At 52.4% G+C, this 24,996-nt stretch overlaps 1 protein-coding gene across 2 annotated transcripts; it reads left to right on the forward strand.

The window, feature by feature from the left end:
- Positions 1–652: 652 nt before the first annotated feature.
- Positions 653–24,333, forward strand: DRAXIN (dorsal inhibitory axon guidance protein). Of its 2 annotated transcripts, XM_032944710.2 has the most exons (7): positions 653–739; positions 2,461–3,964; positions 5,636–5,760; positions 9,623–9,686; positions 10,875–10,964; positions 13,185–13,274; positions 20,662–24,333. In XM_032944710.2, the coding sequence occupies exons 2-7, from the start codon at positions 2,485–2,487 to the stop codon at positions 20,772–20,774; spliced, it is 1,962 nt and encodes a 653-aa protein (XP_032800601.2). In that variant the 5' UTR covers positions 653–739; positions 2,461–2,484; the 3' UTR covers positions 20,775–24,333. The 2 variants fall into 2 exon arrangements, with proteins under 2 accessions (XP_032800601.2, XP_032800600.2); XM_032944709.2 differs by lacking the exon at positions 653–739 and having other exon boundaries at positions 759–3,964.
- The last annotated feature ends 663 nt before the right edge of the window (positions 24,334–24,996 follow it).

A 24,996-nucleotide genomic window follows, 5' to 3' on the forward strand; every position in this document is an offset into this window, starting at 1 on the left:
CAATGAGCTTTCCCGCCTTAGTGACGTCGCGCTACACCGCCTTCACCACTTCATGACGTCATCGCACGATATAACTTCCACCACTTAGTGACATCATCGCGCTACACTGCCTCCACTAAATGCCCCTCTCTATGACGTCATCGCTCGATAACACTCCCGAGGAACGTCATCGCGCAAAATCGCCTACACCAAGAAACTTCCCCTTATAGTGACGTCCCGTTTGGTGCGGTGCGTGATGACGTCATTAATCTTAGACGAGAACGATGGCTTTGGTGCGCGATGACGTCATCGAGTCGCTCGGGGGTGGAGGGTGGAAGGAGGGTGGAGGGGGGGTGGAGGGGGTGGAGGAGGGGGGTGGAGGGGGTGGAGGAGGGGGGATGAAGGAGGGGGTGGAGGGTGGAGGAGGGGGGGTGGAGGAGGGGGGGTGGAGGGGGGTGGAGGAGGGGGGGGTGGAGGGGGAGGGTGGAGGGGGGGTAGAGGGGGGGGTGAAGGAGGGGGGAGGGGGGTGGAGGAGGGGGGGTGGAGGGGGGGGTGAAGGAGGGGGAGGGTGGAGGAGGGGGTGGGTGGAGGAGGGGGCGGGTGGAGGGGGGATAAAGGAGGGGGTGGAGGGGGTGGAGGGGGGGTGAAGGAGGGTGGAGGGTGAAGGAGGGGGCGGGTGGAGGAGGAGTGGGAGGGGCATCCCTGAACATTGGAATCGATCCAGAGAATCGCTACCGTAAATTTGGAATCGACAAGTCAGGTAAGGATAGCGTTATGATCGCATTGTGTACACAACGTGCTGTGCGAACGTTCAGCGACGTTGGAATATATTTCCAATTGCATTAATCTATCGATACAATGGTTTTTGTTCGTGGAGGGGGGGGGAGGAGGTGGTTTGAATGCATGGCGTGTGAATTCGTTTAAAAATTAAATTGCACTGATTTAAAATGGGCTCAATGGGATATTTCTCTCTCTCACTGTGTGTCTAGAGGGAGTTTATCCTGGGGTCTTAGAGATGCCTCAATCCAGCAGTGGATAGACCCTGGCTGGTGGTGGTGGTGTCTCAATCCAACAGTGGATAGACCCTGGCTGGTGGTGCTGATGTCTCAATCCAACAGTGGATAGACCCTGGCTGATGGTGGTGTCTCAATCCAACAGTGGATAGACCCTGGCTGGTGGTGGTGGTGTCTCAATCCAACAGTGGATAGACCCTGGCTGGGTGGTGGTGTCTCAATCTAGCAGTGGATAGACCCTGGCTGGTGGTGGTGGTGTCTCAATCCAACAGTGGATAGACCCTGGCTGGCTGGGTGGTGGTGTCTCAATCCAACAGTGGATAGACCCTGGCTGGTGGTGGTGATGTCTCAATCCAACAGTGGATAGACCCTGGCTGATGGTGGTGTCTCAATCCAACAGTGGATAGACCCTGGCTGGTGGTGGTGGTGTCTCAATCCAACAGTGGATAGACCCTGGCTGGTGGTGTCTCAATCTAGCAGTGGATAGACCCTGGCTGGTGGTGTCTCAATCTAGCAGTGGATAGACCCTGGCTGGCTGGTGGTGGTGGTGTCTCAATCCAACAGTGGATAGACCCTGGCTGGTGGTGGTGATGCCTCAATCTAGCAGTGGATAGAACCTGGCTGGGTGGTGGTGTCTCAATCCAACAGTGGATAGACCCTGGCTGGTGGTGGTGGTGTCTCAATCCAACAGTGGATAGACCCTGGCTGGTGGTGGTGTCTCAATCCAACAGTGGATAGACCCTGGCTGGTGATGGTGGTGCCTCAATCCAGCAGTGGATAAACCCTGGCTGGGTGGTTGTGGTGGTGCCTCAATCTAGCAGTGGATAGACTCTGGCTGGTGGTGGTGTCTCAATCCAACAGTGGATAGACCCTGGCTGGCTGGTGGTGTCTCAATCCAACAGTGGATAGACCCTGGCTGGTGGTGGTGGTGTCTCAATCCAGCAGTGGATAGACCCTGGCTGGCTGGTGGTGGTGTCTCAATCCAACAGTGGATAGACCCTGGCTGGTGGTGGTGGTGTCTCAATCCAGCAGTGGATAGACCCTGGCTGGTGGTGGTGGTGTCTCAATCCAGCAGTGGATAGACCCTGGCTGGGTGGTTGTGGTGGTGCCTCAATCCAACAGTGAATAGACCCTGGCTGGTGGTGGTGATGCCTCAATCCAGCAGTGGATAGACCCTGGCTGGTGGTGTCTCAATCCAACAGTGGATAGACCCTGGCTGGTGGTGGTGATGCCTCAATCCAGCAGTGGATAGACCCTGGCTGGTGGTGTCTCAATCCAACAGTGGATAGACCCTGGCTGGCTGGGTGGTGGTGTCTCAATCTAGCAGTGGATAGACCCTGGCTGGTGGTGGTGGTGTCTCAATCCAACAGTGGATAGACCCTGGCTTCTGCTGCTGCTGCTCATGATGAGGATGATGATCATTAATGCAACCCACTCATCTCTCCATCTCTGTTTGTCTCCCACACAGCTACCGCCCGGACAAGATCTGACGATGAGCCCTTCACGCTCTCAGGCGCCGCTGAGGATGAGGATGATGGTGCTGCTGATGATGATTCTGCTGATGACGATGATATCCGTCGCCACGCCGACTGACATCTCCGACCACAATCCACATCATCATATGCAGCAGCAGCAGCAGGAGGATGAGGAGGAGGAGCATCACCACCACCACCACCACCACGATCGCCGTGATCATCATCACGATGGTCATCGCCATGATCATCATCATCACGCCACTGCCCTAATCTCGCTTGAGGGGCCAGAGTCGGAGTCCGACTCCGCGTCGGCGAGGAGGGGAGAAACGATGGGGGAGACGGTCAGGAAAGGGGGCAGGCTTAGGGGCAGCACAGGGCCCGAGAGGGAGGAAGGGGATGAGATGATGGGGGAGACGGTCAGGAAAGGAGGCAGGCTTAGGGGCGGCACAGGGCCCGAGAGGGAGGAAGGGGATGAGATGATGGGGGAGACGCTCAGTAAAGGAGGCAGGCTTAGGGGCGGCACAGGGCCCGAGAGGGAGGAAGGGGAGGAGATGATGGGGGAGACGCTCAGGAAAGGAGGCAGGCTTAGGGGCAGCACAGGGCCCGAGAGGGAGGAAGGGGATGAGATGATGGGGGAGACGGTCAGGAAAGGAGGCAGGCTTAGGGGCGGCACAGGGCCCGAGAGGGAGGAAGGGGATGAGATGATGGGGGAGACGGTCAGGAAAGGAGGCAGGCTTAGGGGCAGCACAGGGCCCGAGAGGGAGGAAGGGGAGGAGATGACGGGGGAGATGGTCAGGAAAGGGGGCAGGCTTAGGGGCAGCACAGGGCCCGAGAGGGAGGAAGGGGAGGAGATGACGGGGGAGACGGTCAGGAAAGGGGGCAGGCTTAGGGGCAGCACAGGGCCCGAGAGGGAGGAAGGGGATGAGATGATGGGGGAGACGGTCAGGAAAGGGGGCAGGCTTAGGGGCAGCACAGGGGCCGAGAGGGAGGAAGGGGAGGAGATGACGGGGGAGATGGTCAGGAAAGGGGGCAGGCTTAGGGGCAGCACAGGGCCCGAGAGGGAGGAAGGGGAGGAGATGATGGGGGAGACGGTCAGGAAAGGGGGCAGGCTTAGGGGCAGCACAGGGCCCGAGAGGGAGGAAGGGGAGGAGATGATGGGGGAGATGGTCAGGAAAGGAGACAGGCTTAGGGGCAGCACAGGGCCCGAGAGGGAGGAAGGGGATGAGATGATGGGGGAGACGCTCAGGAAAGGGGGCAGGCTTAGGGGCGGCACAGGGCCCGAGAGGGAGGAAGGGGAGGAGACGATGGGGGAGACGGTCAGGAAAGTGGGCAGGCTTAGGGGCAGCACAGGGCCCGAGAGGGAGGAGATGATGGGGGAGAGTGGGGAGCGGGGAGTGATGATCAGGAAAGCGGGCAGGCTTAGGGGCAGCACAGGGCCCGAGAGGGAGGAGAGAAGGAAACAGCGGCGGAGGGAGCGGAGGAGACGCAAGGGGAAGGGTGAGTGGACACTCATCCAGCAGTGGAGAGAGATTATGTAGCGATGGGAGTGAGTGAAGGGGTGAGTGATGGGAGTGAGTGATGGGAGTGAGTGAAGGGGTGAGTGATGGGAGTGAGTGATGGGAGTGAGTGAAGGGGTGAGTGAAGGGGTGAGTGATGGGGTGAGTGATGGGAGTGAGTAAAGGAGTGAGTGAGTGAGTGATGGGAGTGAGTGATGGGAGTGAGTGAGTGATGGGAGTGAGTGATGGGAGTGAGTGATGGAAGTGAGTGAGTGATGGGAGTGAGTGATGGGAGTGAGTGAAGGAGTGAGTGAAGGGGTGAGTGAATGGGTGAGTGAGTGATGCGAGTGAGTGAGTGATGGGAGTGAGTGATGGGAGTGAGTGAAGGAGTGAGTGATGGGAGTGAGTGATGGGAGTGAGTGAATGGGGTGAGTGAGTGATGGGAGTGAGTGATGCGAGTGAGTGAGTGATGGGAGTGAGTGAAGGAGTGAGTGATGGGAGTGAGTGAGTGATGGGAGTGAGTGATGGGAGTGAGTGAATGGGGTGAGTGAGTGATGGGAGTGAGTGATGGGAGTGAGTGAAGGAGTGAGTGAAGGAGTGAGTGATGGGAGTAAGTGATGGGAGTGAGTGAGTGATGGGAGTGAGTGAAGGAGTGAGTGAAGGAGTGAGTGATGGGAGTGAGTGATGGGAGTGAGTGAGTGATGGGAGTGAGTGAGTAATGGGAGTGAGTGAAGGAGTGAGTGATGGGAGTGAGTGAGTGAAGGAGTGAGTGAGTGATGGGAGTGAGTAAAGGGGTGAGTGAGTGATGGGAGTGAGTGAAGGAGTGAGTGATGGGAGTGAGTGAGTGAAGGAGTGAGTGATGGGAGTGAGTGAGTGATGGGAGTGAGTGAGTGATGGGAGTGAGTGAATGGGAGTGAGTGATGGGAGTGAGTGAAGGAGTGAGTGAGTGAAGGAGTGAGTGATGGGAGTGAGTGAGTGATGGGAGTGAGTGAGTGAAGGAGTGAGTGATGGGAGTGAGTGAGTGATGGAAGTGAGTAAAGGAGTGAGTGAGTGATGGGAGTGAGTGAAGGGAGTGAGTGAGTGATGGGAGTGAGTGAAGGAGTGAGTGAAGAGAGTGAGTGAGTGATGGGAGTGAGTAAAGGAGTGAGTGAGTGATGGGAGTGAGTGAGTGATGGGAGTGAGTGAGTGATGGGAGTGAGTAAAGCAGTGAGTGAGTGATTGGAGTGAGTGATGGGAGTGAGTGAAGAGAGTGAGTGAGTGATGGGAGTGAGTGAAGGGAGTGAGTGATGGGAGTGAGTGAAGGAGTGAGTGAAGGGGTGAGTGAGTGATGGGAGTAAGTGAGTGAAGGAGTGAGTGAGTGATGGGAGTGAGTGATGGGAGTGAGTGAAGGAGTGAGTGATGGGAGTGAGTGAGTGAGTGATGGGAGTGATTAAGGAGTGAGTGAGCGATGGGAGTGAGTGATGATGGTGATGATGTCACTACTACTGATGTTGCTGATGACTGCTGCTGATGCTGATGATGCTGATGATGATGATGCTGATGATACTGATGATAATGATGCTGCTGCTGATGATGATGCTGATGATGCTGATGATGCTGCTGCTGATGATGCTGATGATGATGATGCTGCTGATGATGATGCTGCTGCTGATGATGCTGCTGATTCTTTCAGGGAGAACCAAAGCGAAGGGAACACGACGCGCCGGTAACCATGGTAACAACGGCACGTGGGACCAGCGCCTAGCAACCACATCACCCTCCATCACCATGGCAACCAAACTGACTCTTAACAACAAGGTCTGTGTGTACAGAGACCCACAGACTCACACATAGAGACCCACAGACTCACCACACAGAGACCCACAGAATCATACATAGAAACCCACGGACTAATCACACAGAGACCCACAGACTCACACATAGAGACCCACAGACTCATCACACATAGAGACCCACAGACTCATCACACATAGAGACCCACAGACTCACACAGAGACCCATAGACTCACACAGAGACCCACAGACTCATCACACAGAGACCCACAGACTCACACATAGAGACCCACAGACTCATCACACAGAGACCCACAGACTCACACAGAGACCCACAGACTCATCACACAGAGACCCACAGACTCATCACACAGAGACCCACAGACTCACACATAGAGACCCACAGACTCATCACACAGAGACCCACAGACTCATCACACAGAGACCCACAGACTCATCACACAGAGACCCACAGACTCATCACACAGAGACCCACAGACTCATCACACAGAGACCCACAGACTCACACATAGAGACCCACAGACTCACACATAGAGAGCCACAGACTCATCACACAGAGACCCACATACTCACCACACAGAGACCCACAGACTCACCACACACAGACACCCACAGACTCACCACACAGAGACCCACAGACTCACACACAGAGAGCCATAGACTCACACACAGAGAGCCATAGACTCACCCACAGAGACCCACAGACTCACCACACAGAGACCCATAGACTCACACACAGAGACCCATAGACTCACCACATATAGACCCACAGACTCATCACACAGAGAGCCATAGACCCATCACACAGAGACCCACAGACTCATCACACAGAGACCCACAGACTCACACACAAAGACCCACAGACTCACACACAGAGACCCATAGATTCATCACACAGAGACCCATAGACTCACACATAGAGACCCATAGATTCATCACACAGAGACCCACAGACTCATCACACAGAGACCCATAGACCCATCACACAGAGACCCACAGACTCATCACACAGAGACCCACAGACTCATCACACAGAGACCCACAGACTCACACATAGAGACCCATAGACTCACCACAGAGAGACCCATAGACTCACACATAGAGACCCACAGACTCACCACACAGAGACCCATAGAATCATCACACAGAGACCCACAGACTCACCACACAGCGACCCACAGACTCACCACACAGAGACCCACAGACCCACCACACAGAGACCCACAGACTCACCACATAGAGACCCATAGACTCATCACAAAAGACCCACAGACTCACCACACAGAGACCCATAGACTCATCACACAGAGACCCATAGACTCATCACACAGAGACCCATAGACTCATCACACAGAGACCCACAGACTCATCACACAGAGCCCCACAGACTCACCACACAGAGACCCATAGACTCGCTACACAGAGACCCATAGACTCATCACACAGAGACCCACAGACTCATCACACAGAGCCCCACAGACTCACCACACAGAGACCCACAGACTCATCACACAAAGACCCATAGACTCACCACACAGAGACCCACAGACTCACCACACAGAGACCCACAGACTCACTACACAAAGACCCATAGACTCATCACACAGAGACCCATAGACTCATCACACAGAGACCCACAGACTCATCACACAGAGACCCATAGACTCATCACACAGAGACCCACAGACTCATCACACAGAGACCCATAGACTCACCACACAGAGACCCACAGACTCATCACACAGAGACCCACAGACTCACCACACAGAGACACACAGACTCACCACACAGAGACCCACAGACTCACCACACATAGAACATAGACACACCACACAGAGACCCACAGACTCACCACACAGAGACCCACAGACTCACCACACAGAGACCCACAGACTCACCACACAGAGACCCACAGACTCACCACACAGAGACACATAGACACACCACACAGAGACCCACAGACTCACCACACAGAGACCCACAGACTCACCACACAGAGACCCACAGACTGACCACACAGAGACCCACAGACTCACCACACAGAGACCCACAGACTCCCCACACAGAGACCCACAGACTCACCACCACACAGAGACCCACAGACTCACCACACAGAGACCCACAGACTCACCACACAGAGACACATAGACACACCACACAGAGACCCACAGACTCACCACACAGAGACCCACAGACTCACCACACAGAGACCCACAGACTGACCACACAGAGACCCACAGACTCACCACACAGAGACCCACAGACTCCCCACACAGAACCCCACAGACTCACCACCACACAGAGACCCATAGACTCACCACACAGAGACCCACAGACTCACCACACAGAGACCCACAGACTCACCACACAGAGCCCCACAGACTCCCCACACAGAGACCCACAGACTCACCACACAGAGACCCACAGACTCACCACACAGAGACCCACAGACTCATCACACAGAGACCCATAGACTCATCACACAGAGACCCACAGACTCATCACACAGAGACCCATAGACTCACCACACAGAGACCCACAGACTCATCACACAGAGACCCACAGACTCACCACACAGAGACACACAGACTCACCACACAGAGACCCACAGACTCACCACACATAGAACATAGACACACCACACAGAGACCCACAGACTCACCACACAGAGACCCACAGACTCACCACACAGAGACCCACAGACTCACCACACAGAGACCCACAGACTCACCACACAGAGACACATAGACACACCACACAGAGACCCACAGACTCACCACACAGAGACCCACAGACTCACCACACAGAGACCCACAGACTGACCACACAGAGACCCACAGACTCACCACACAGAGACCCACAGACTCCCCACACAGAGACCCACAGACTCACCACCACACAGAGACCCACAGACTCACCACACAGAGACCCACAGACTCACCACACAGAGACACATAGACACACCACACAGAGACCCACAGACTCACCACACAGAGACCCACAGACTCACCACACAGAGACCCACAGACTGACCACACAGAGACCCACAGACTCACCACACAGAGACCCACAGACTCCCCACACAGAACCCCACAGACTCACCACCACACAGAGACCCATAGACTCACCACACAGAGACCCACAGACTCACCACACAGAGACCCACAGACTCACCACACAGAGCCCCACAGACTCCCCACACAGAGACCCACAGACTCACCACACAGAGACCCACAGACTCACCACACAGAGACCCACAGACTCACCACACAGAGACCCACAGACTCACCACACAGATACACATAGACACACATAGATGATGTTGCTAATGATGATGATGTTGATGTTGCTGATGATGACGCTGATGATGCTGATGATGGTGCTGATGATGCTGATGATGATGTTGATGATGATGATGCTGCTAATGATGATGATGATGATGTTGCTGATGTTGATGATGCTGCTGATGGTGATGATGTTGATGATGTTGATGATAATGATGCTGATGATGTTGATGATGATAATGATGATGCTGCTCATGATGATGCTGATGATGATGATGCTGCTGATGATGATGTTGATGATGCTGATGATGATTTTTACGTTGCTGATGTTGATGATGTTGATGATGATGATAATGATGCTGATGATGTTGATGATAATGATGATGCTGCTCATGATGATGCTGATGATGTTGCTGCTGATGATGTTGCTGATGATGCTGATGATGATGCTGATGATGTTGCTGATGATGCTGCTGATGATGCTGATGATGATGCTGATGATGTTGCTGATGATGATGATGCTGCTGATGATGATGATGCTGCTGATGATGATGATTTTGCTGATGATGATGCTGTTGCAGGCAGTGTCCCAGAGCCCAGAGTTGGACATGAATCTCTTTGACTGGGGTGATTACGAAGATCACGGTGAGACACGGAGAGACACGGGGAGACACGGAGAGACACGGAGAGACACGGGGAGACAGAGAGACACGGGGAGACACGGGGAGACACGGGGAGACACGGGGAGACACCGGGAGACACGGGGAGACACGGAGAGACACGGGGAGACACGGAGAGACACGGGGAGACACGGGGAGACACGGAGAGACACGGAGAGACACGGGGAGACACGGAGAGACACGGGGAGACACGGGGAGACACCGGGAGACACGGGGAGACACGGGGAGACACCGGGAGACACCGGGAGACACGGGGAGACACCGGGAGACACGGAGAGACACAGGGAGACACGGAGAGACACGGGGAGACACGGAGAGACACGGGGAGACACGGAGAGACACGGGGAGACACGGGGAGACTCGGGGAGACACGGGGAGACACGGGGAGACACGGAGTTACGGGGAGACACGGGGAGACACGGGGAGACACGGGGAGACACGGAGAGACACGGGGAGACACCGGGAGACACGGAGAGACACGGGGAGACACGGAGAGACACGGGGAGACACGGAGAGACACGGGGAGACACGGAGAGACACGGGGAGACACGGGGAGACTCGGGGAGACACGGGGAGACACGGGGAGACACGGAGTTACGGGGAGACACGGGGAGACGGAGCATATCTGTGGATCTCTATGGGTCTCTGTGGGTCTCTATGGGTCTCTGTGGGTCTCTGTGGGTCTCTATGGATCTCTATGGATCTCTGTGGGTCTCTGTGGGTGTCTATGGATCTCTGTGGGTCTCTGTGGGTCTCTGTGGGTCTCTATATATCTCTTTGGGTCTCTGTGGGTATTTTGGTCTCTGTGGGTCTCTATGGGTCTCTATGGATCTCTGTGGGTGTCTATGGGTCTCTATGGGTCTATATGGATCTCTGTGGGTCTCTGTGGGTCTCTATGGGTCTCTGTGGGTGTCTATGGGTCTCTATGGGTCTCTGTGGGTCTCTGTGGGTCTCTGTGGGTCTCTATGGGTCTCTGTGGGTGTCTATGGGTCTCTATGGGTCTATATGGATCTCTGTGGGTCTCTGTGGGTCTCTGTGGGTCTCTATGGATCTCTGTGGGTCTCTGTGGGTCTCTATGGGTCTCTGTGGGTCTCTGTGGGTCTCTGTGGGTCTCTATGGATCTCTATGGGTCTCTGTGGGTCTCTATGAGCAGAGACAGCAGAAGTGAGGAATGGCAGCCAGAGGGTTGCCATGGAGACATCGACACCGACACCATGTGACCACCATCGCAACTGCCCATTGGGTGAGATAAGCGCGTGTGTGTGTGTGTGTGTGTCTGTCTGTGTGTGTGTGTCTGTGTGTGTGTGTCTACATGTCTCTGTGTGTGTGTCTGTGTGTGTGTGTTTCTGTGTTTGTGTGTGTCTGTGTGTGTGTGTCTGTGTGCCTACGTGTCTCTGTGTGTGTGTACGTATCTGTCTATGTGTGTGTATCTGTCTGTGTGTCTACATGTCTCTGTGTGTGTGTGTGTGTGTCTGTGTGTGTCTGTGTTTGTGTGTGTCTGTGTGTGTGTTTCTGTGTGTGTGTGTTCTGGGTTTGTGTGTGTCTGTGTGTGTGTGTGTCTGTGTGCCTACGTGTCTCTGTGTGTGTGTGCGTATCTGTCTGTGTGTGTGTGTCTGTCTGTGTGTCTACATGTCTGTGTGTGTGTGTGTCTGTGTGTGTTTCTGTGTTTGTGTGTGTCTGTGTGTGTGCTTCTGTGTGTGTGTGTTTCTGTGTTTGTGTGTGTCTGTGTGTGTGTGTGTCTGTGTGCCTACGTGTCTGTGTGTGTGTGTACGTATCTGTCTGTGTGTGTGTGTCTGTCTGTGTGTCTACATGTCTCGGTGAGTGTGTGTATGTGTGTGTTTTGTGTTTGTGTGTCTGTGTGTGTGTGTCTGTATGTGTGTGTCTGTGTGTGTGTCTGTGTGTGGGGAGCGATAGTATAGCGGTTAGCGCTACGCTGCGCTATGAACCTGGCGACCCGGGTTCGATTCCAGCTCACGGCCAACACCAGTGACGATTATCTGAACCGGTCCTGGGCCTCCCCTAGGTCGACTCAGCCTCAAATGAGTACCTGGTGCGGTGTGTAAACTTCGCCACTGGGGAAACAAAGGCGGCCGGGCGTGGTGCTGGCCACCCACCCCCTCGTGTACCGTTCCAGCCTTCATAGGTGCTCGCTAACAGGACTTGCCCCTACAGTCTCTTAAGGCTACACGGGGGATCTTTGTTTTTGTCTTTGTGTGTCTACGTGTCTCTGTGTGTGTGTGGCCACGTGTCTATGTGTCTGTGTGCATTTGTGTATCTGTGTCTCTGTGTGCGTCTCTACGTGTGTCTCTGTAAGTATCTGTGTGTCTCTGTGTGTATCTGTGTGTCTCTGTACGTATGTGTGTCTCTGTGTGTATCTGTGTGTCTCTGTACGTATCTGGTTGTATATGTGTGTCTCTGTCTGTCTCTGTGTGTATCTGTGTGTCTCTGTACGTATCTGTGTGTCTCTGTACCTATCTGTGTGTCTCTGTGTGTCTCTATGTATTTCCATGTATCTCTGAGTGTCTTTGTGTCTCTGTGTGTCCCTGTGTGTCTCTGTATGTATCTGTGTGTCTCTGTGTGTCTCTGTGTGTCTCTATGTATGTGTGTGTCTCTGTGTGTATCTGTGTGTCTCTGTGTGTCTCTGTGTGTATCTGTGTGTCTCTGTGTGTCTCTATGTATGTGTGTGTCTCTGTGTGTATCTGTTTGTCTCTGTGTGTCTCTATGTATCTGTGTGTCTCTGTGTGTCTCTGTATGTCTCTGCGTGTATCTGTGTGTCTCTGTATCTTTGAGTGTCTTTGTGTCTCTGTGTGTATCTGTGTGTCTCTGTGTGTCTCAGTGCATCTCTGTGTGTCGCTGTGTGTCTCTGTGTGTCTCTGTATCTTTGAGTGTCTTTGTGTCTCTGTGTGTATCTGTGTCTGTGTGTCTCTGTGTGTCTCTGTGTGTCTCTGTATCTTTGAGTGTCTTTGTGTCTCTGTGTGTCTCTGTGTGTATCTGTGTGTCTGTGTGTCTCTGTATGTATCTGTGTGTATCTGTGTGTCTCTGTATGTCTCTGTGTGTATCTGTATGTATCTGTGTGTATCTGTGTGTCTCTGTATGTATCTGTGTGTCTCTGTATGTATCTGTGTGTATCTGTGTGTCTCTGTATGTATCTGTGTGTCTCTGTATCTTTGAGTGTCTTTGTGTCTGTGTGTGTCTCTGTGCGTCTCTGTGTGTCTCTGTGCGTCTCTGTATGTATGTCGCTGTGTGTCTCTATGTCTTTCTATGCATCTGTGATGTTGATGCTGCTGCTGCTGCTGCTGATGGTGCTGGTGCTGATGGTGCTGCTGCTGATGACGCTGCCGGTGATGGTGCTGATGGTGCTGCTGCTGATGGTGCTGCTGCTGCTGATGGTGCTGCTGCTGATGACGCTGCCGGTGATGGTGCTGCTGATGGTGCTGCTGCTGCTGATGATGATGGTCTCTAGGCTCGTGCTGTGAGCCTCGCCTCCACAGCTGCTCCGCTCACAATCGCGGCATCAACAACAAGTGCTTTGACGACTGCATGTGCTCAGAAGGTACGCATCAGGGTGGCGGTAGTGGTGAGTGAGTCTGGTGGTGGTGAGTGGTGAGTGGGGAGCGATAGTGTAGCGGTTAGCGCTACACTATCGCTATGAACCTGGCGACCCGGGTTCGATTCCCGCTCACGGCCAACACCGGTGACGATTATCCGAACCGGTCCCGGGCCTCCCCTAGGTCGACTCAGCCTCAAATGAGTACCCGGTGGTGGTGTTGTAAACATCGCCACTGGGGAGACAAAGGCGGCCGGGCGTGGTGCTGGCCACCCACCCCCCTCGTGTGCCGTTACCGGCCTTCATAGGGTGCTGCTCGCTAACAGCACTTGCCCCTACAGTCTGTGAAGGCTACACGGGGGATCTTTGTCTTTGGTGAGTGTGGTGCTGAGTGAGTGTGGTGGTGGTGGTGGTGAGTGTGTTGGTGAGCGAAAGCCACTATGGATGGCCACATGGAATGTTCAAACGCTCACTGCGGAGGAGAGGCTGCCACTCCTCTGTCGGGAGCTGGACCGGTACCGCGTGGATCTCTGTGGAATTCAGGAGGTCCGGTGGACCGGCTCTGGCTCCTGCCACCATGAGGGGTGGACAGTCCTCTACTCGGGGCAGCAGACTGCCAAACAACAGGGTGTGGCTCTTCTTCTGTACAAAAGAATGAAGGGGGCGTGGGAGCATGGCGGTGAGGTGTGGGAAGCTGTAAGCCCTAGGCTATGTTGGGCTCACCTTTCCGTCAACCGGAGGCGAGGAGTGGTGGTCGTGGTTACTTATGCCCCCACCGAAGACGAACATCCGTGGAGGGATGCAGGCAAGGCCGATGAGTCAGATGCCTTCTATGACCTCCTGTCACAGGTGCTGGCTAAAGTGGCCCTTCGGGATAGAGTCATCTTGTTGAGTGACTTCAATGCCCGAGTTGGTCATGATGCTGGCACCTGGTCTGGAGTAATTGTAAGGCATGGGCCAGATCAGCTCAATAACAACGGTAGGAGGCTGCTAGATTTTTGTGCAGCCCATGGGCTTGTAATTACCAACACGCTGTTCCAACATCGGCACATCCACACAACATCATGGATGCATGCCGGGTCCAAGCAAGACCTCCTCAGAGACCCTGGCTGATAGAGGAAGTGTTCAGGCTGGCTGAGAAAAAGCGGCAGGCCCACTCTCATCATCTACAGCATCCCACATCAGAGAATGAGGAGGCTTACCGCAGCCTTCGCTCGGAGGTACGGAGAGCCGTGAGGCGCTGCAAAGATGGGTGGTGGTCGCGGGTTGCTGAGGAGATGGAGTCTGCCTCAGTGGCCCGCGATCACAAATCGCTCTTTAATTCCATCCAAAAAGTAACCTGCAGCACCACACCTATTACCATCATTAGGGGAAAAAACGGTGATCCAATCTCCGACCCCCAGGAACAGGTTTGCAGATTTGCTGAGCATTTCTGTGAGGTCCTGGGGGAGGGAAAATGCCTCGACATGGAAAACATCGTGGCACAAAGTGAGGATGATCCTGCTGAGGCTGCGGTGCCTCAAATATTGGAAGAAGTCACCCCCTGTGAGTGGCTGGCTGAGGTACCATCTGTTGAGGAAGTACTGAAGGCGATCCAGAGTCTGAGACCAGGAAAGGTACCGGGCAAAGATGATCTCCCAAGCGAAATGCTGAGGGAGGGTGACGTTTGTACATAGACTGCCCTACATGACATCATAACAACAGTCTGGACCACTGGACGGGTTCCGCAGGATTGGAAGGATGCCCTGGTGGTCCCCCTCTTTAAGAAGGGGGACCGCACAGACTGTAACAACTACAGGGGTATCTCACTCCTCAGTGTGCTGGGAAAGGTCCTGGCAAGGATTATTCAGCATCGCCTTGCCAGGCACGCTGAGGAGAGGCTTGTGGAGCCCCAATGCCGTTTCAGGAAAGGTTGGTCCTGCACAGATGCCATATTTTCTGTCCGTCTGCTACAGCATAGGTATATGGAATTCCAACAAGACCTACATCTCTGCTTTTTTGACCTGGTCAAGGCCTATGACACCATCAGTAGGCCTGGGCTCTGTGTAGTTCTTTGTGCTTTCGGAGTCCCTTAAGGACCTTTATGATGGTGAGCGGGCCCGGGTAAAACTACGTGGCCGGGAGTCAGAGCCATTCCCTGTACACCTTGGGGTGCGACAGGGATGTCCTCTGGCTCCCACATTATTTAACATCTATTTTGACCACGTAGTTCGTGAAGCCTTCGACAGCTGTACCGGGGGAATCTCCATATGGTACAGATATAATGGGAGGCTGATCGATGCCCGGGTGCGGTCAAGGGATGGCTCCCTGTTGCTCAACCACGTTATGTATGCCGATGATTTGGTAATTGCTGCTCACTCAGAGGAGGAGTTGGAGACGCTGCTGCTGAGACTGGAGCTTGCCACTAAGAGATGGGGGCCTTACCATCAGCCCCCATCAAAACTAAGCACCTGCCTGGGTATTTTGTACCATCGGACGCTCCACCCCCACAACTCCCAATCGGTGATGGGGCAGTTGTGGAGAGAGTGGAGAGTTTCCCATACCTGGGCAGTGCGCTTATGACTAGCTCCGGTTTAGCAGCAGAGGTCTCACTCCGAATCAGTCGAGCGGCAATATCTTTTCATCGGTTGCATAACGTTTCGCATGCCGATGGTCTGTTCATTGCTGCCAGCGAATCGTCTGCACCTCTGAGGCGTAAGCGATTAGAAAAATAACACTCACTCTCCAGGGACAACAACAAGAAATAATGATGATTTTAAAAAACTAAAAAAAAGCGTGCGTCACACAGCGTGAAACTCAAGCTCCACTCCAAAAAGATGCAGCCGGAAATGAAATCGCAAAATATCCGTGGGAAAGATCGCAACCTCTCCCCCAAAAACCTCTCCCCCAAAAACCTCTCCCCCAAAAACCTCTCCCCCAAAAACCTCTCCCCCAAAAACCTCTCCCCCAAACACCTCTCCCCCAAAAACCTCTCCCCCAAAAACCTCTCCCCCGAAAACCTCTCCCTCGAAAACCGCTCCCCCAAAAACCTCTCCCCCAAAAACCTCTCCCCCAAAAACCTCTCCCCCAAAAACCTCTCCCCCAAAAACCTCTCCCACAAAAACCTCTCCCCCAAAAACCTCTCCCCCAAAAACCTCTCCCCCAAAAACCTCTCCCCCAAAAACCTCTCCCCCCAAAAACCTCTCCCCCAAAAACCTCTCCCCCAATAACCTCTCCCACCAAAAACCTCTCTCCCAAAAACCTCTCCCACCAAAAACCTCTCCCCCCAAAAACCTGTCCCCCAAAAACCTCTCTCCCAAAAACCTCTCCCCCAAAAACCTCTCCCTCGAAAACCTCTCCCCCAAAAACCTCTCCCCCAAAAACCTCTCCCCCAAACACCTCTCCCCCAAAAACCTCTCCCCCAAAAACCTCTCCCCCAAAAACCTCTCCCCCAAAAACCTGTCCCCCACAAACCTCTCTCCCAAAAACCTCTCTCCCAAAAACCTCTCCCCCAAAAACCTCTCCCCCAAAAACCTCTCCCCCAAAAACCTCTCCCCCAAAAACCTCTCCCCCCAAAAACCTGTCCCCCAAAAACCTGTCCCCCACAAACCTCTCTCCCAAAAACCTGTCCCCCACAAACCTCTCTCCCAAAAACCTCTCCCCCAAAAACCTCTCCCCCAAAAACCTCTCTCCCCAAAAACCTCTCCCCCAAAAACCTCTTCCCCAAAAACCTCTCCCCCCAAAAACCTCTCCCCCAAAAACCTCTCTCCCAAAAACCTGTCCCCCACAAACCTCTCTCCCAAAAACCTCTCCCCCACAAACCTCTCCCCCAAAAACCTCTCCCCCAAAAACCTCTCCCCCAAAAACCTCTCCCCCAAAAACCTCTCCCCCCAAAAACCTCTGCCCCAAAAACCTCTCCCCCAAAAACCTCTCCCCCGAAACCCTCTCCCTCGAAAACCTCTCCCCCAAAAACCTCTCCCCCAAAAACCTCTCCCCCAAAAACCTGTCCCCCACAAACCTCTCCCCCAAAAACCTCTCCCCCAAAAACCTCTCCCCCAAAAACCTCTCCCACAAAAACCTCTCTCCCAAAAACCTCTCCCCCAAAAACCTCTCCCCCAAACACCTCTCCCCCAAAAACCTCTCCCCCAAAAACCTCTCCCCCGAAAACCTCTCCCTCGAAAACCTCTCCCCCAAAAACCTCTCCCCCAAAAACCTCTCCCCCAAAAACCTCTCCCCCAAAAACCTCTCCCCCAAAAACCTCTCCCCCAAAAACCTCTCCCCCAAACACCTCTCCCCCAAAAACCTCTCCCCCAAAAACCTCTCCCCCAAAAACCTCTCCCCCAAACACCTCTCCCCCCAAAAACCTCTCCCCCAAAAACCTCTCCCCCAAAAACCTCTCCCCCGAAAACCTCTCCCTCGAAAACCTCTCCCCCAAAAACCTCTCCCCCAAAAACCTCTCCCCCAAAAACCTCTCCCCCAAAAACCTGTCCCCCACAAACCTCTCCCCCAAAAACCTCTCCCCCAATAACCTCTCCCACAAAAACCTCTCTCCCAAAAACCTCTCCCCCAAAAACCTCTCGCCCAAACACCTCTCCCCCAAAAACCTCTCCCCCAAAAACCTCTCCCCCGAAAACCTCTCCCTCGAAAACCTCTCCCCCGAAAACCTCTCCCCCAAAAACCTCTCCCCCAAAAACCTCTCCCCCAAAAACCTCTCCCCCAAAAACCTCTCCCACAAAAACCTCTCCCCCAAAAACCTCTCCCCCAAAAACCTCTCCCCCAAAAACCTCTCCCCCAAAAACCTCTCCCCCCAAAAACCTCTCCCCCAAAAACCTCTCCCCCAATAACCTCTCCCACCAAAAACCTCTCTCCCAAAAACCTCTCCCACCAAAAACCTCTCCCCACAAAAACCTGTCCCCCAAAAACCTCTCTCCCAAAAACCTCTCCCCCAAAAACCTCTCCCTCGAAAACCTCTCCCCCAAAAACCTCTCCCCCAAAAACCTCTCCCCCAAACACCTCTCCCCCAAAAACCTCTCCCCCAAAAACCTCTCCCCCAAAAACCTCTCCCCCAAAAACCTGTCCCCCACAAACCTCTCTCCCAAAAACCTCTCTCCCAAAAACCTCTCCCCCAAAAACCTCTCCCCCAAAAACCTCTCCCCCAAAAACCTCTCCCCCAAAAACCTCTCCCCCCAAAAACCTGTCCCCCAAAAACCTGTCCCCCACAAACCTCTCTCCCAAAAACCTGTCCCCCACAAACCTCTCTCCCAAAAACCTCTCCCCCAAAAACCTCTCCCCCAAAAACCTCTCTCCCCAAAAACCTCTCCCCCAAAAACCTCTTCCCCAAAAACCTCTCCCCCCAAAAACCTCTCCCCCAAAAACCTCTCCCCCAAAAACCTCTCCCCCAAAAACCTCTCTCCCAAAAACCTCTCCCCCACAAACCTCTCCCCCAAAAACCTCTCCCCCAAAAACCTCTCCCCCAAAAACCTCTCCCCCAAAAACCTCTCCCCCAAAAACCTCTCCCCCCAAAAACCTCTGCCCCAAAAACCTCTCTCCCAAAAACCTCTCCCCCAAAAACCTCTCCCCCAAAAACCTCTCCCCCAAAAACCTCTCCCCCAAAAACCTCTCCCCCAAAAACCTCTCCCCCCAAAAACCTGTCCCCCAAAAACCTGTCCCCCACAAACCTCTCTCCCAAAAACCTGTCCCCCACAAACCTCTCTCCCAAAAACCTCTCCCCCACAAACCTCTCCCCCAAAAACCTCTCCCCCAAAAACCTCTCCCCCAAAAACCTCTCCCCCAAAAACCTCTCCCCCAAAAACCTCTCCCCCCAAAAACCTCTGCCCCAAAAACCTCTCCCCCAAAAACCTCTCCCCCCAAAAACCTCTCCCCCAAAAACCTCTCCCCCAAATACCTCTCCCCCAAACACCTCTCCCCCAAAAACCTCTCCCCCAAAAACCTCTCCCCCAAAAACCTCTCCCCCAAAAACCTGTCCCCCACAAACCTCTCTCCCAAAAACCTCTCTCCCAAAAACCTCTCCCCCAAAAACCTCTCCCCCAAAAACCTCTCCCCCAAAAACCTCTCCCCCCAAAAACCTGTCCTCCACAAACCTCTCTCCCAAAAACCTGTCCCCCACAAACCTCTCTCCCAAAAACCTCTCCCCCAAAAACCTCTCCCCCAAAAACCTCTCTCCCCAAAAACCTCTCCCCCAAAAACCTCTCCCCCAAAAACCTCTCCCCCCAAAAACCTCTCCCCCAAAAACCTCTCCCCCAAAAACCTCTCCCCCAAAAACCTCTCTCCCAAAAACCTCTCCCCCACAAACCTCTCCCCCAAAAACCTCTCCCCCAAAAACCTCTCCCCCAAAAACCTCTCCCCCAAAAACCTCTCCCCCCAAAAACCTCTGCCCCAAAAACCTCTCCCCCAAAAACCTCTCCCCCCAAAAACCTCTCCCCCAAAAACCTCTCCCCCAAAAACCTCTGCCCCAAAAACCTCTCCCGCCAAAAACCTCTCCCCCCAAAAACCTCTCCCCCCAACAACCTCTCCCACAAAAACCTCTCCCCCAACAACCTCTCCCACAAAAACCTCTGCCCCAAAAACCTCTCCCGCCAAAAACCTCTCCCCCCAAAAACCTCTCCCCCCAACAACCTCTCCCACAAAAACCTCTCCCCCAACAACCTCTCCCACAAAAACCTCTCCCCCAAAAACCTCTCCCCCAAAAACCTCTCCCCCCAAAAACCTCTGCCCCAAAAACCTCTCCCCCAACAACCTCTCCCCCCAAAAACCTCTCCCCCAAAAACCTCTCCCACCAAAAATCTCTCCCCCAAACACCTCTCCCCCAAAAACCTCTGCCCCAAAAACCTCTCCCGCCAAAAACCTCTCCCCAAAAACCTCTCCCCCCAAAAACCTCTCCCCCCAAAAACCTCTCCCCCAAAAACCTCTCCCCCAAAAACCTCTCCCCCAAAAACCTCTCCCGCCAAAAACCTCTGCCCCAAAAACCTCTCCCGCCAAAAACCTCTCCCCCCAAAAACCTCTCCCCCCAACAACCTCTCCCACAAAAACCTCTCCCCCAACAACCTCTCCCACAAAAACCTCTCCCCCAAAAACCTCTCCCCCAAAAACCTCTCCCCCCAAAAACCTCTGCCCCAAAAACCTCTCCCCCAACAACCTCTCCCCCCAAAAACCTCTCCCCCAAAAACCTCTCCCACCAAAAATCTCTCCCCCAAACACCTCTCCCCCAAAAACCTCTGCCCCAAAAACCTCTCCCGCCAAAAACCTCTCCCCAAAAACCTCTCCCCCCAAAAACCTCTCCCCCCAAAAACCTCTCCCGCCAAAAACCTCTCCCCCAAAAACCTCTCCCCCAAAAACCTCTCCCCCAAAAACCTCTCCCGCCAAAAACCTCTCCCCGCGTGCGTGCTGTTGCCAGGACTCCGTTGCTACGCCAAGTACCAGAGGAGGAGTCACGTGACGCGCAGGAAGGGGCGGTGCGTCGACGCGGCGTCGGCCAATCGGGAGCAGGGGTCCTTCCTGTCTGATTAATATTCATGAGCTGGAGGGGTGTGGGCGGGGGGGTGGTACGTCAATTGGCGTGCGATGGGCGCGCGCAAGTTTGAAGCGTCACCGCCGGGGTCTGTCCGCTGCTGTGTGTGAAGCCATCACCGCCGTCGTCATCGTCGTCACCGTCGTCATCATCGTCATCATCACCATCACCATCGTCACCACCACCATCACCACCATCATCACCATCACCACCATCACCATCATCACCACCATCATCATCATCACCATCACCACCATCACCATCATCACCACCATCATCATCACCACCATCACCACCATCACCACCATCACCACCATCATCACCATCACCACCATCACCATCATCACCACCATCATCATCACCACCATCACCACCATCATCATCACCACCATCACCACCATCATCACCACCATCACCACCACCATCACCACCACCATCACCACCATCACCACCACCATCACCACCATCACCACCATCACCATCATCACCACCACCATCATCACCATCGTCACCACCATCACCACCACCATCATCACCACCACCACCATCATCACCACCACCACCATCACCACCACCACCATCACCACCATCACCACCATCACCACCACCATCACCACCATCACCACCACCATCACCATCGTCACCAGCCAGGGTCTATCCACTGCTCGCCTGCCCGGGTCCGCGATTAGTCACCGGACCGTTCGTCGTCAACTTTGTCAACATTTGCATGCGTTATAGTGTCGTCGGCAACTATTAGAATCATTATCAATATTATTACCAGTATTACTGCTGCCTTTCGCGTGTCGTCTGCATACCGGCTCGAGTCATCGGCACAACACCGCCCCGATTGTAACCAGTCGCTAAGTTAGGAGTGTTAGCGGCGTGCGTAACGCCGTGAGTGAGTTTGCGTGCCCGCTAAAGTATCCGCGTACCGCTGATGTAACTAGTTACTAAATTAGGAGTGGTAACGGCGTACGTAACACTGTGAGTGAGTTTGCTTGCCCGCTAAAGTATCCGCGTACCGCCCCGATTGTAACCAGTCACTAAGTTAGGAGTGTTAGCGGCGTACGTAACACCGTGAGTGTGTTTGCGTGCCCGCTAAAGTATCCGCGTACCGCTGATGTAACTAGTTACTAAGTTAGGAGTGGTAGCGGCGTACGTAACGCCGTGAGTGTGTTTGCTTGCCCGCTAAAGTATCCGCGTACCGCTGATGTAACCAGTCACTAAGTTAGGAGTGTTAGCGGCGTACGTAACACCGTGAGTGTGTTTGCTTGCCCGCTAAAGTATCCGCGTACCGCCGATGTAACTAGTTACTAAGTTAGGAGTGGTAGCGGCGTACGTAACACCGTGAGTGAGTTTGCTTGCCCGCTAAAGTATCCGCGTACCGCCCCGCTTTGAAGCGCGTTTCAAATCGCTTTGAAACGTAAAGTCACCGCCACGTAGATAGGGGAAACGATAAAATAATTAGAAATATAAAACTATCAAATTATTGTAAAACAATAAAATTATTATTCTTCGTTCTTTCGGTTAAAGTCACCACCGCCACGTAGATAGGGGAAACAATGAAATAATAAAAAAATATAAAACTATCAAATTATTGTAAAACAATAAAATTATTATTCTTGGTTCTTTCCGTAAAGTCACCGTAAGATCGGGGGCTACCTGTCATCGTTAGTTATCGATTGTGAAGGTCACTGTGGTAACGGCGACACGTTCGCTTGAGTTTACAGCTTGCAGTGTTCGCTGAACGTTGGAACAATTGAGAGACCACGTCCGCATACATTTGCACGCTTTATGCGGTGTTAGTCCGTGTTCATAACTTGACGAAACTATTTATTGAAATGGGGGGCGGTGCTAATTTTTACGCACGTAAACTTTTGATGTATTGGCGCGCGTTAGTGTGTATCTCCAGCTCGCTAAATGTCATCGTTGATTGGGGATAGTTTAGGCTTTGACTTTAACGTAGCCATTTCTGTGACCAGTCACAAGCTAATCACTCAGCTATTTCAATGCTAAATTCTCCTGTTTGATTTGTACTAGGTGCCTCTGTGGATGTGCAGGCTTTGACTTTAACGTAGCTATTTCTGTGACCAGTCACAAGCTAATCACTCAGCTATTTCAATGCTAAATTCTCCTGTTTGATTTGTACCAGGTGCCTTTGTGGATGTGTAGGCTTTGACTTTAACATAGCCATTTCTGTGACCAGTCACAAGCTAATCACTCAGCTATTTCAATGCTAAATTCTCCTGTTTGATTTGTACTAGGTGCCCCTGTGGATGTGTAGGCTTTGACTTTAACGTAGCCATTTCTGTGACCAGTCACAAGCTAATCACTCAGCTATTTCAACGCTAAATTCTCCTGTTTGATTTGTACTAGGTGCCCCTGTGGATGTGTAGGCTTTGACTTTAACGTAGCCATTTCTGTGACCAGTCACAAGCTAATAACTCAGCTATTTCAATGCTAAATTCTCCTGTTTGATTTGTACTAGGTGCCCCTGTGGATGTGTAGGCTTTGACTTTAACGTAGCCATTTCTGTGACCAGTCACAAGCTAATCACTCAGCTATTTCAACGCTAAATTATCCTGTTTGATTTGTACTAGGTGCCTCTGTGGATGTGTAGGCTTTGACTTTAACGTAGCTATTTCTGTGACCAGTCACAAGCTAATCACTCAGCCATTTCAATGCTAAATTCTCCTGTTTGATTTGTACGAGGTGCCTCTGTGGATGTGCAGGCTTTGACTTTAACGTAGCCATTTCTGTGACCAGTCACAAGCTAATCCCTCAGTTATTTCAACGCTAAATTCTCCTGTTTGATATGTAAACCCCTTTGTCAAGGTGCCTCACTTCTCTAAACCAGCTTAAAGAGACGCCGCGAATCTTAACGTTTCATTGAAGCTCTCTCGTCCCGACGGGTCTGTTCCTTTCGCCTGAAGAAGGCCGCTTGCGTCGTGGCCGAAACGTCGTGAGAATTTTATTGCTTTATTTTATTTGATCAATTTATTATTTTATTCTCATTCCACGTGGTGGTGACCTTACCGACAGAACCAAAAGAAGACGAATCCTCGCAGTCACGAAAGGTTTAAATCGACACGTTCGCTTGAGTTTACAGCCTGCAGTGTTCGCTGAACGTTGGAACAATTGAGAGACCACGTTCGCATACATTTGCACGCTTTACGTGGTGTTAGTCCGTGTTTATAACTTGACGAAACTATTTATTGATAATGGGGGGGGGGGGTGGGGGCGGTGCTAATTTTTACGCACGTAAACTTTTCATGTATTGGCGCGCGTTAGTGTGTGTGTGTGTCTCCAGCTCGCTAAATGTCTTCGTTGATTGGGGATAGTTTAGCGAATAGATTCGCGTACATTGTTGACGTGTTGTTAGTTGTTAATTTTCGATCAAACGAGCGACTTTGCATGCATTTGCACGCGTTAGGGGGCGTTTAGACCTCGCGAGGGATGTTTAATCGCGCACTGCGATAATTTGCGCGAAAATTTGTTTGTAACTCACTATGTAATTGATTATCGTAACAATTACACGAATAAAGGTGCATACATTTACACGTTGTGCCGGTGTTTCTTCATTTACGCATCGTGATCATTACATTGACATCTTAGCCGGTGATTTTCCCTCACGATCTAATTAGTCATTAAGTTAGTGACAATAATTAACGTGAATATATTTGCATTCATTGACATCTTAGCCGGTGATTTTCCCTCACGATGTAATTAGTTACTAAGTTAGCGACAATAATTACGTGAATATATTTGCATACATTGACATCTTAGTTGGTGATTTTTCCTCAGGCTGTAATTAGTCACTAAGATAGTGACAATTACGTGAATAATTTGCATTCATTGACATCTTAGCCGGTGATTTTCCCTCACGATGTAATTAGTTATTAAGTTAGTGATAATAATTACGTGAATATATTTGCATACATTGATATCTTAGCCGGTGATTTTCCCTCACGATGTAATTAGTTACTAAGTTAGTGACAATAATTACGTGAATAATTTGCATAAATTGAAATCTTAGCCAGTGATTTTCCCTCACGATGTAATTAGTTATTAAGTTAGTGACAATAATTAACGTGAATATATTTGCATTCATTGAGATTTTAGCCGGTGATTTTCCCTCACGATCTAATTAGTTATTAAGTTAGTGACAATAATTAACGTGAATATATTTGCATTCATTGAGATTTTAGCCGGTGATTTTCC

This window comes from Petromyzon marinus (genome assembly GCF_048934315.1).
Source record: "Petromyzon marinus isolate PM22_M1 ecotype Great Lakes invasive population chromosome 75 unlocalized genomic scaffold, UKy_Petmar_22M1.pri1.0 chr75_unloc.2, whole genome shotgun sequence".
Lineage (NCBI taxonomy): Eukaryota > Metazoa > Chordata > Hyperoartia > Petromyzontiformes > Petromyzontidae > Petromyzon > Petromyzon marinus.

What these genes read in the sequence shown, in the direction of transcription:
- DRAXIN (XM_032944709.2), top strand. Translation starts at nt 2,395, where the DNA reads ATGATGAGGATGATGATCATTAATGCAACCCACTCATCTCTCCATCTC. An exon ending in GAGGAGACGCAAGGGGAAGG is followed by an intron (nt 3,965 to 5,635) that starts GTGAGTGGACAC and finishes TGATTCTTTCAG; the next exon opens with GGAGAACCAAAGCGAAGGGA. An exon ending in AACTGACTCTTAACAACAAG is followed by an intron (nt 5,761 to 9,622) that starts GTCTGTGTGTAC and finishes ATGCTGTTGCAG; the next exon opens with GCAGTGTCCCAGAGCCCAGA.